Below are 12491 nucleotides of genomic sequence, written 5' to 3'. Positions count from 1 at the left end.
CACTACACAGACTTTACTCCAAAATAAATAAATTTCATGTCAATTTCAGTATTTATTGTACAAAATAAATCTACTTGTAAAATTTTGATGCAGTAGTTAAATTCAGCTCCAAGAATAAAGTAAAGTGGGAATCCAAGATAGATTTTAATTGGACCATAAACAAGGTAACTTTTGTCCCTGTCAAAAAGTGGCCCTATCAGAGGCCCAATTTAAGAAAGACAAACACAAGACAACCTTTTTAAGAGACCCCATAAATGGTAGGGTTGGATTGGGGGTTTGTGGTGGTGTCTGGTGTAGCATAGAATAGACTAGGGACAATGGAGGTTAGAGACTTCCCTACCTACACTTGATGATGGGTCACTTGATCTTTTATTTGTTAGGTCAACTTGTTGTGGTAGTAGTAGTAGTGTTGTTGGAGAGGGAGCTCCAAAGAGGTGATGACCTAGACATTTATGTCTGCATCATCCATGTTAATTTGTTTCCATCTCCAACTGCATGTTTGCTTCTCTCTCTCTCTCACACACACACACATCCATCCCATCCCATCCCATCCCATTTGTTGTCTAACATCCTCGAGAAATTATTACATGATCCGAAATTTTAGTCAATCATAAACTGACACATAATCTAACACATTTATGTGATTGATTCGAGACTAATGATCTTGTGGTCAAATAATAATTTTTCTGTCAACCCAATACTCTACGGTAACGATTCTATGCTGTAGTGGTGCTATATTTTGTGTTTATTCTCCGGTTGCATGTTTGCTTCTCTCTCTCATCCATTCAATCCCATTTGCTGTCTAAAGTCGGAGAAATTATTGTATGGTTTTCAGTTCGGTCAATCACAAAGTGACACATGAGCAAAAAGAGTTGATTGACGACATAAAGTCGACACATTTGCTTATGTGTCGCTTCGTGATTGATCCTAAACCAATGTCGATGTAACCATAATAATTTCTCCCTAAGTCGGGCCTGAATCCTCTGCGGTAACAATTTTGTATTGTGGAGTTATATTTTGTCAATAAGTTAATTATGGCTTTCAACATGCTTATTTTATTTTTAACACAATACATATGACTGAAATAAGTACATTTAATGTGTTAGAAATTATATAATTATGTAAAAAAATCCTAAATTACGGTACTATAATAGCAGAGAATCCGACCTCGCCTAGCGTCTTTGGTTAAGTTTCCAACTCCATCTCTCTCTCTCTCTCTCTCTCTCTCTCTCTCTCTCGGCTAAAATTGTATGGTAAAGGTCACTATCTGTGTGTTTGTTCTAGAAATGGTTAGGTGGCATGGTCCTCTAGAATGTCTTATGAATTCCCAAATTCTAATAAACTTAAATTTTATTACTATAATTATTATTATTATTATTTATTTTGAGAGAGAGAGAGAATATTATTATATATAAGGTCATGTGGAAAGCACATCCTATATATTTATATTGTGTATATATAATAATTTGATATAATTTTCAAGATGTTGAAAGCACAGGTCATTGCGTGTGGAATACAGAGATTGACATTAATAAAATCAAATATTTGAATGCCAAAATTGCATGGTTTGTTAAAAAAACATTTGAAGAAAATTTCTATTACCATACTGAAAATACAATTGAATAATTCTAAGGTAGAAAAAAAAAAAATTTGTGGAAAACATTAATTTTGAATTAATTCCATTGAAACCAGTACAGCTATGCTAATCTAAATGACTGGTGCAATGTCAATATCATACGTTTAATTTCACACAAAAATTTCAGTCCCCATAGGTATGAATATACAACATACATATATATATATATATATATATAGAGAGAGAGAGAGAGAGAGAGAGAGAGAGAGAGAGTGGGTCTGAAGGTTTCCAAACCACAACACAACATCATATGCATTGTAGACACCGCAACAAAAGTGAATACAACAAGAAGTTGATTAAAGATATGGATGGGAAAATTAATTAATTGTATTTTTTTTGGATTAATTAGAACTTAATTAAGTAGGGCCTTGATTGATTCATAGCAGGCCTTACATGGTATGATCATAAAAGTTCATGTACAAAAACGGTTATTTTGTACTACTATAGTATTAAATACATGTTTAGGTATATTCTACTACGTGGTCTCTCAACTAATCACTAGTTCTTTCGTTTTCTTTTTTTCTTTTTCTTTTTTTTTTATTTTAAATTTTTGTCTTATATAATCAATATTTAATTATAATTGTTTTTGTTAAATTAGATGTATTAACCTAAAATTCCCTGACTTAATTGTATTGTAATAATTTATAATTAGTCATCGAACCTTTTCTTCAAAGTTTATGGGATTTTCTCAAAGAAAAATGATATAAACATCAAAAAAAAAAAAGAAGATAAACATCCACAACTCACAAATGGTACAAAATCGATGAATTTTTGAATCATTATTTTTTCTAATATAAGAATTAAGTTTTTTGCTACCAAATTTTCCCGATGTCACTGTTGGATATATTTTCGATAATTGTTTAGTATATATGAAATGAGAGACTGTATGTGTTAAGTGGAGGTTATGAAATATATTTTAATACACCTGACGTTACCACCGTTGATATATATATGTATATATGTATATATTTTTTTGACATTAGTGAAGATCATGGTGAATTCAATCAAAGCAAAATCTGACTTGTTATTTAAAATTGAATTAACTTTTATCTAATGTTGGCGACTTTTACCACAATGGTGCTAGATTTAGTATGTTTTTGGGCAAATAAGGTCACAATCAACTGCCGAACATTTTTGTCACTTGTATACACTCCATATAATTGTCAGATTAAGTTGTAATTAACCTAAATGTCTTTGTCACCACACCTAATTAATTCCCTAATCCAAAATCAGTATGTTGCTTTAATCTACCAAACACCTGATTAATATAATGTTTCTCTCAATTTGGCGGATGGAGACGCAAAGTAATTTAATTAATCAATTTTTAAATGATGAAGAGTTTGTAAAAATTGACAAATTTAAAATATTTTTAAAAATAAAAATTTATAAATATGTAATTTTTATTAAGTAGAGATAGGAGAATTCTAAAAACTAATGGCATATTTGGAATATGTTATGATATGGTGATATTGTGTGTTTTTGCACGAGAAAGTAAAGCAAATTTCTCAATTTTCCCAAACAAATTTTCAATATCAAATATGATTTCGATTTCTACTCAAAATACTCTTACAACAAAACGATTATTTTGGTATTAACCAGTATTGACAAAAAAACATAATGTCTAAAATATATCGCATGCGAAGCGGACTCTAATTATTTAACTTTAAGATGATGTCTCTATATAGATATATATAAATAAGTATACATCCTATCTATGAAGCACAGACACTTTCAGAAATGAACTGTACCGTGTTGTGTTCATGTTAGATATCGACACTCGTCAGATACTCCTCGGACACGTGTCCGACATTTCATATATGCGTCCATAAATAAAAATAAAAATTAATTATTTTAGACATTTTTCCTACACTTCTTGGATACTTAGGTCGATACTTTAAAATATTTTTAACACAAGTCTAATAGGTAATCTTGAAAATAATATTGATACATTGTAAGGTATTAAATTTTTTTCTTAAAAAAAAAAAATGACATTATGCACATATGATTATAGGCAAAGCATTACATGATATTTGTTCATTTTAAAAAAAAAACACAAAGTAGTGGAATTAATGTATATATAATATAAAAGTCATTAAAACTCTTAGTATAAAAATTAAAAATGAATTAAGTTTTATAATACTATTATTAAGAAATGTATGTAAACAAAAATTTATATTTATATATAATCATGTCTAAATTATACACGTGTCTTACTTTTTAAAAAATTTAGCATATACATGTATCTGTGTTGCATCGTGATTTCACGCTACATAGCATCCTACGTATACATAAAAATATTTTTTCTGTGTGTCAAAATAGATGTCCTATATGTATACGTGAAAATATGGATTGATTTTTTTTAATAATAAGTTTTAGTGCTGGCGATTTTACTAACATGTTGGTTTTACATATTTGTCCTCATCTTTCTCTAATATTACAGTGACCAAGCTTGGTTAACGAGTTCCCAGACCAAAAAATCTGGAACACATCCCAACAACCACTGACTAAAGTCATAGTTTAACCATGATTAAATCAAACCGCATCGCTCTAGTTAACTGAAAAGATGGGTCTCAGACATCTTTTAACTGTGGTTACATGTATATGTATATGATGTTATCATTACTCCGTGGTACAAAGCAAAAGAGAAAAAATCGGTTCCAATACTTAAAAGCTAATTTGACTCCCACTATTTTAATGTTTAATAAATTCTATGCATTTTATAGTAATTTCAAAATAAGAAGGAGTAGTAAAAAACAATTGCTGATTTTGTGATTTTGAAGGAAATCATGCTAACTTGCTTTGTGGCGCGTGGAGGCCACTCTCAATAAAAGATTGTTGGACTTCTTTAAATGGGTTGGTTTAGGTGCTCAAGTGTGGGCCACCCTAAGTCCCAAAATAATAATAATAATAATAAAAATAACACAATTGTACCATGTTCAATTAAGATTGCATTTCCGAATGACAATGGGACGGTTTGGTATGGGAATTTCATTTTCCATCCTTATTTTTGTTTAATTTTTTTATTTTAATAATCGCTTCAAAATAGCACTTATTTTCGTCTTTATTTACATAATCAGTTCTCCAAAATTTTTTCAAATAGGATGGGCCCTGCCAGCATGGGGATTTTTGTCATCCCTACTCGCAGGTTTTCTGTTTTTTTACAAGACTTAAGACATAAAACGAAATTAGGGTTAGAGTTTCCTCGTGTGTGTATAGATATACTTAATTTATTTTAGTAATATAACATAGCATGTATAGGTAATTCAATAAATTTATAATTTATTTAGGGCTGGGTTGGGCAACCCTTTCCCAAAACCACTCCAAATTCCCGTCCCATTTACATAATTGGTTCTCCAAAATTGTTCCAAATGGGGTGGCCCCCGTCAATGTGGAAATTTTTGTCATCTCTTATTGCTTTGAAGTGACATGTCATGCAATGAACCAAAAAAATTTCATTATTTTTCACATAATTTTTTTAAATTTACAAAAGATATACCGAGTATGATAAAAAGTTTTCATATATTATTTATATATATAATTTGTTGAGTGTTCTACACAAATTTTTCCTTTTTTTTTTATCAATTTTTTTTCAAAATATGCATATTGTAGAGACATGAGTACTAGGCTTTGTATTATATGTGAAGATATTAATTACGAAGTATTTTCGTTTAAAAGTGATACATCAAAGATCAAAACTAAATTCATATGCACATGAAAATTATAGTAAGAAAATGAAAACTCAAAAGGTTTGTAATTATATATCTAAAAAAGAATATTCAAGTTTTAGATTTAAATAAAACATGTGAAAATACCAAAGAGTTAATCTAAATAACAATTTTTCATATTTAGCATTAGTAATACTTAAAATCCTCAAGGAGCAAGTGTCTTATGCAAATGAGCATATCAAATAAATTAAGGAAATTTGGATTAAAGAATAAAATACAATGCATTCATGTCACTAAAATGAAATAAGCTAGTGATAAAATAAGTGACAAAAGATGTATATGGTATAAACTTAAGCAACATTAATTAGTGGATAAAAATAGAAGGTAAGATAGCAAAATTAATATCAGATGAAATGATAAGATTTTTCCTATAAAAAAAAATAGATAAACTATAAACATAACTCGTAACATGGTTAATTTGTTTTTCCAACGCTGATAGAAAGTTGTTTAAAGTTTTCAAATAAGTACTTGTAGCTTGATTCTGTTGTGATTTGACCAGTAATAGAAAACATAAGATTCATAAAACAGATTTCAAATAATTCGAAAAAACGTATTTTTTGTTGCTCTTGAAGTACCATTATTGGCACTCTTGTCTATCGCATTAAAAATTCTAAATACGTGGAATAAAGGGATGCAAGAAATAGAGTGACAATTGGAGTGCAACTAATTAAATAATCTCCATTTTAATTCTCAAAATGATCAAGTAAAATTGATGGTGTTTGGGAGGATTATTTGATTTATTTTCATTAAGACATATATTTTTTTGTTTACTACAAAATATAAAATCATTAATGAAATTGTGTAGAGCATTATCCAGTAGTAACTTAGTTGATAGAGTTAGCGTGTTCGAGTTCCCAAATGCTTGTTTGGCATTTTTGCCTGTTATTATATATATATGTATATATAAAAGAGTATTTACAAGGAACAAATATTTATAAAAAATACTTTATATAATATTTAATCTTTAAATGCCAAATAGGCCCAAGATAATCTTGATATTAAACTTCTTTTACTAAAAAAAAATAAAATATTAAACATATTATGAAAAGATACCCAATGAGAAATTCATAAAACATGTATGGGTATGGTTATTTTTATTTTTTTGTCCGGAAAATAATACTTTAACTTCACTCAAACTTTAAATTTTAACCTTCCACTTAAAAAAATAAAAAAATAAAAAATGAGGAAATATTAGTACTACTATTCAAGCTGTTTTGATTGTAACTGCGGAACACGCGCCAACTATGAAAGTGGAGTTAGTGGCATTAACTGAGAGATTCAGATCTGAAGAAAGTACTGTGGAATTAAAAGATAAGAGAGATATAAGAGGAGAGAGAGAGAGGGGGGGTTAGAGAGAGAGAGAGTTGGGCTGTCGATCGATCATCTGAAGAGTCAATCTTTGGAGTCTCGCAAAAACAAACCATCGAAAGAGAGAAAATCTCTGCCTCCAAACTAAAAACCCATTTGGAATTTTGTGTCAAATCCCTCTTTCTCTCTCTACCTGCCACCGTCTGGTCGGCAACGAAGCTTCTGCTCTCTGCCCCCCCTCTCTCTCCTCTGTCAAACACTCTGTTTTCACTCGCTTTATCTCTCTACCCTTAAATCCCTTCACACCTCGCTTTGTGTGTAATATCAAATTCATCACATTAAATATCACTCGTAGTGTTGATTTTGTTTCTGCAACTGAAAATGTTTTGATTTCAAATATTTGTTGATTCAGAGTCTTCCACTACCTAGATCAGAGTGAGACTTCTAGAGAGAGATTTGTGCTTTGATTTATGATTAGATGGAGTTCTAATTCATGGAGGCTCAAATGTGAGAGAAATTGTTCAGGGATGTGTTTGGTTCGTGCTTAATTTTGATTTAGTAGTGTGTTGGGTCCGAATAAGAGTTTGTGGCTTCACACTATCAAGCGTAGCAAAGGTACTGTTTCTCTTTTTCTTTTTACGCATTGTACCTTTGTTTGGTTCCTCAGAAAACAGATAGATAGAAAGAGAAATGGAAAACTAATTAAAATTTCAACACATTTTTTTTTTAAAAAAAAAAAAAAAAAAAAAAATCGCGATGTTTTGTTTTCTGGAAAATGAAAATACAACTAATTTTAGCCAACTTGGTTTTATCAGACTTTGGTTTACCATAATTTTTTTTTTCTTTTTTCCCATTTCAATTTTTGGGTATGAGTCGTAATTGATAAAAATTCTCCTAAAGAATCAATACTTTGATCTATTATGTTTTCCTCGACCAAACACAGCATATATATATATGTACATATAAAAATTTTAAGTTGACAATTTTTTTTTTTTTTTTTTCATGGTGTTATGGTTTCTGGAAAATGAAAATACATCCTAATTTTAGCCAAGTTGGTTTACTAATATTTTCTTTCTTTTTCCCCTTTTTAATTTTTGGGTTTGAGTCCTAATTGACAAAAATTCTACTATGAATCAATACTTTGATCTCTTATGTTTTCCTACATTTTCTCAGCCACCAAACGAAGCATTTATGTATTTTAAGAGTCAGTACATAATTTCTTTAACCTCTAGTTAATTATTTGGCTTAAATATGTGTTCTTTTGATAATAATTACAGCAACTACTGAATTCAGAAGGGAAAAAAGGAATTATATGCTATAAAGGGTTAGATCACAATGATTACAGTTATGAATTCAGTGAATAAACCAATGAATGATTTGGAGAAGTGCTTGGATTCCCAGTTGTGGCATGCCTGTGCCGGAGGGATGGTACAAATGCCACCACTGAACTCAAAGGTCTATTATTTCCCTCAGGGCCATGCAGAACATGCCCATGGCTTCATTGATTTCGGGAATTTTTCGAAAATTCCCGCAGTCATGCTATGCAGAGTATCAACCATTAAATTTATGGCCGATACTGAGACCGATGAGGTTTATGCCAAGATAAAATTGGTTCCTTTGAGAAGTGATGATTGTGATTTTGATGATGGGTTTTTGGGGATTGATAAGACTGAGAGTCCAGAGAAACCTGCTTCATTTGCAAAGACATTGACACAGTCTGATGCGAATAACGGTGGGGGTTTCTCTGTACCTCGGTACTGTGCTGAGACTATCTTTCCGGGGTTGGATTACACGGCAGAACCCCCGGTTCAGACCATCCTTGCAAAGGATGTGCATGGTGAGGTTTGGAAATTTAGGCATATTTATAGAGGGACTCCACGCCGTCATCTTTTGACAACGGGGTGGAGTAATTTTGTGAACCAAAAGAAGCTTGTTGCAGGGGATTCAATTGTGTTCTTGAGAGCGGATAACGGGGATCTTTGTGTTGGAATTCGGCGGGCAAAGAGGGGAATTGGTGGTGGAACGGAGTCACCATCTGGTTGGAACACCTTAGGTGGGAATTGTGCCCCTACTTATGGGGGGTATTCCGCTTTATTGAGAGAAGATGAGAATAAATTTATGCGGAATGGTAATGGAGGGAATGCGAATGGTAATGGGGGTTTGAAGGGAAAGATAAGAGTGAGGGCCGAAGCTGTTATTGAAGCTGCAAGTCTTGCTGCCAACGGACAGCCCTTTGAGGTTGTTTACTATCCGCGTGCAAGCACCCCTGAGTTTTGTGTGAAGGCTTCATCTGTGAGAGCTGCAATGCGGAACCAGTGGTTGCCTGGGATGAGGTTCAAAATGGCTTTTGAGACGGAGGATTCGTCGCGGATAAGCTGGTTCATGGGTACCATCTCTAATGTGCAGGTTGACGACCCCATCCGTTGGCCTAATTCTCCATGGCGTCTTCTCCAGGTACATTAAGTAGCAATTACTTATTATTCATGCAAGTTCTTTTCCTACATATTGTTAATTATTAGATTCTTTTTAGGAAAAAAACAAATTTATTAGATTCTGCCTTGTATTCCATTTTAACTGTTGAGTTTGAATGGTTATTCTTGTGGAATTTAGTGTTTTGCTTTGAAATAATTAAAATGTGGTACTTCTTAGTTTTTGCTTCATTAAGTTTAATTATCAATTTTAGTTTTTGCTTCATTAAGTTTAATTATCAATTTTAGTTTTTGCGGCATGTATGTGATACTTGGCCACTGTATAAAGTGCTGTTAATATTAATAGAGTTGAATATTCAATTTAAATATATATTAAGAAAGCCTCTTTTGGCAAAATATGTTCAGGAAGTTGTGTATCACATTGAAGTTATTATCATTATAAAATAGAATATTGTTTAAATAGTATGCTAGACAAACTTCAATTTGCTCATTAATTTTTCTGCAAAATAGCACAGCTGTAGTTTAGAGTCCAATTGAGGGAAAACTGTTATGAAATAGATACGATTTGCTTTTCATGGCTGTAATATAAACATGGGGCCTGATTGCATAGAGCGGTCCATTCTACTGATTACTAAGATGGGCAATTCCGGTGGCCTTCCCTACCGATTTTTTAAAACTAGAACTAGTTCGTTTATTTGTTCATTTGCTTCTAGCTTTTCTTGGCTTAAACTTCATGTTTCAGGTAGCATGGGATGAGCCGGATTTACTTCAAAATGTGAAGCGAGTTAGCCCGTGGTTGGTTGAATTGGTGTCAAACATGCCCACCATCCACCTCTCCCCCTTTTCACCTCCAAGAAAGAAATTGCGGCTTCCACAACCTCCAGATTTCCCCCTTGTCGGGCAATTTCCAATGCCACCATTCCTCAGCAACCCCCTTAGGTCCAACAGTCCCTTGTGTTGTATACCAGACAACATTCCTGCAGGCATACAGGGAGCCAGGCATGCTCAATTTGGACTACCTTCACCAGATCTCCACTTCAACAAACTGCAGTCGGGTCTGTTTCCAGTCGGTTTTCAGCAACTTAATCATGCTGCCCCACCTTCTCGAATCTCCAACGTCGGCTTCAGAGACAATCCTGAAAGCAAAAAGAATATATCTTGCTTGTTGACGATTGGAAACTCTACCCAAAGTGAAAAGAAAAATACTGATATCAAAGCACCTATGTTCTTGCTGTTTGGTCAACCCATTCTAACTGAGCAGCAGATCTCTCAAAGCTGTTCTGATACGGTCGGAAACAATTCATCAGACGGGAATCCGGAGAAGACGGCAAATAACTCCGATGGCTCAGGATCAGCAGTTCTGCAGACTAGTCCACCGGGGAACTCATCAGATGAAGGGATTCCCTGGTACAAGGATCACCAAAAATCTGAGTTTGGCTCGGAGACTGGTCACTGCAAGGTGTTCATGGAATCGGAGGATGTGGGTCGGACTCTTGACCTGTCAGTCCTCGTGTCATATGAAGAACTGTACAGCAAGCTGGCCAAAATGTTCGATGTAGAAAGATCAGAGATGTTGAGCAATGTGCTCTATCAGGACACAGCCGGTGTTGTTAAACACATTGGAGATGAACTCTTCAGGTAAATATAATGCGTCTTTCTTCAATAATTATTTTTATACCAAGTGAGGTTAATGACCTTGTGGAATATTAATGGTTATTCCTTTTTGTTCTTCTTGTTGTGGTGGTTGCAGCGATTTCTCAAAGACGGCAAGAAGGCTCACAATTCTAACGGATTCAGGCAGTGACAACTTGGGACGGTAGAGCAAAACCGACTTTCCGTTTTCTTTTTCTCAAATGTACAGTTGAATCATCAAGTGTTTCGTTTCAGTTGTTGAATTTTGTTTTCCTTGAATTTTGGGAGTTGTGGGAGAAGCCTGCTTCATCCAATTTTGGGATGTTTAGCACAATTAATGTAGCTTTGCCCTTGATTTGTCTTTTACATGAATCGTTTCTGAATTGTTTGTTCATCGCATACTTTATTCTGTATATTGTTGGTTTTAATTCTAGTTGCTTTAGAAATTTCTATAAATTTATGGTGTGCTTGAAATGTTGAATCGGTGGTTGATTAATAGCATTTGTCAATGTTTTGAAAGTTTTGGATCTCACGTTGATGTCAAGTTCTTAGGTGAATCTTTGTCTTTTCAAATTCTTGAATCAGTGGGATTGTTATCCATTGTTTCAAATCCTTGACCCTGAGGAGAGAATCATAACCACTTTTGTTCGGCCAATCACCATTTGACATCTAAGCAAAGGATCAAAACCCAATCACTATTTGATATCTAAGCAAATGTGGCGAATATGAGCAAAGCTTTATTCGCAGCTTTTTACTTAGATGTTAAATACTGCCTGATTGGTTTGTGGTCACGTAATAATTCCCGGTTATAACTAGAATTCTCAATTTCAAATAAAGAAATTGAGACTCGGGTGCTTCTCTTATCGCTCTGTTTTTGTTCTCTTGAAGATAAAAAATTGAAAAAATCTGAACACTTGATGGATCAATTTAAACTATCAGATTGAAAAAATTATTCCACAAGAGTTTATCATTATATTACAAAAAAATCTGAACAAATGATCTTTAGATTAAATTGATTTACCAAATGTTCAACAACCATACAAAATTTTTCATAAGGAAGAATAAGGTTCTTTGACATTGCTTTTTACCATATAATGAAAATAGTGAGTAATTATTTTTTTATCATGTCAAATGAAAGTGAAGGAAGAGAAATTGGTGTATGATCGAAGGAAAAAAAAAAACACTACATTGTTTTTTCTCTCAATAGAAACATGGTAGTATTTGTTAGTAGAAAGTCTAATATATATATATATATATATATATATATGAGGAAGGGTATATAAGTGTAATCTTCTTCTTCACTGATAAATACTTGGTAAAATTATAATAAATTAGTGGATGTTATTTTAAGCAAAGGGTTTGACTTTGAAGTTGCAACCATAGGAACCTACTCTAGTGCCGCAAGTGTTGGAAAATATATCTAGGTTTTGCATTGGGATTTGAATTTGTTATAATTAATGAAATAATTAGGCCTAAAGTCAAGGATTAACCTGAGTAATTGACTGCTTTAAGCCACACGAGATCTGTTTTGTTGGTCAAATGGCACATATTGTGACCTTTTTTAGTTACTGTTTAGACAACACAAAGATTATGGAGTCAGATTGTCAACCACTATATATGAATCCACATGATGCCCTAGCATATTTCAAATCGGACATTAGAGACATAGATCTCATCTCATGGAAATATTATTAGGGGAATTAAATAGAACTCGGAAAATGATTATATGTCAAAGGCTTGATATATATATGTGTGTGTGTG

General features: G+C 32.8%; 1 protein-coding gene across 1 annotated transcript; it reads left to right on the top strand.

The window, feature by feature from the left end:
- Positions 1–6692: 6692 nt before the first annotated feature.
- Positions 6693–11161, top strand: LOC132271071 (auxin response factor 18). The gene is made up of 4 exons (XM_059772334.1): positions 6693–7284; positions 7947–9123; positions 9841–10736; positions 10849–11161. The coding sequence occupies exons 2-4, from the start codon at positions 8005–8007 to the stop codon at positions 10916–10918; spliced, it is 2085 nt and encodes a 694-aa protein (XP_059628317.1). The 5' UTR covers positions 6693–7284; positions 7947–8004; the 3' UTR covers positions 10919–11161.
- The last annotated feature ends 1330 nt before the right edge of the window (positions 11162–12491 follow it).

The sequence above is a fragment of the Cornus florida genome, unplaced genomic scaffold (genome assembly GCF_030987335.1).
Source record: "Cornus florida cultivar Cherokee Brave unplaced genomic scaffold, ASM3098733v1 CherokeeBrave_3.0.0_Hap2_Chr08, whole genome shotgun sequence".
Lineage (NCBI taxonomy): Eukaryota > Viridiplantae > Streptophyta > Magnoliopsida > Cornales > Cornaceae > Cornus > Cornus florida.
The sequence above is the reverse complement of the archived record's forward strand: the minus strand, read 5'-3'. Positions and strand labels throughout refer to the sequence as shown.

What these genes read in the sequence shown, in the direction of transcription:
- LOC132271071 (XM_059772334.1), top strand. Translation starts at nt 8,005, where the DNA reads ATGATTACAGTTATGAATTCAGTGAATAAACCAATGAATGATTTGGAG. An exon ending in CTCCATGGCGTCTTCTCCAG is followed by an intron (nt 9,124 to 9,840) that starts GTACATTAAGTA and finishes TTCATGTTTCAG; the next exon opens with GTAGCATGGGATGAGCCGGA. An exon ending in ATTGGAGATGAACTCTTCAG is followed by an intron (nt 10,737 to 10,848) that starts GTAAATATAATG and finishes TGGTGGTTGCAG; the next exon opens with CGATTTCTCAAAGACGGCAA.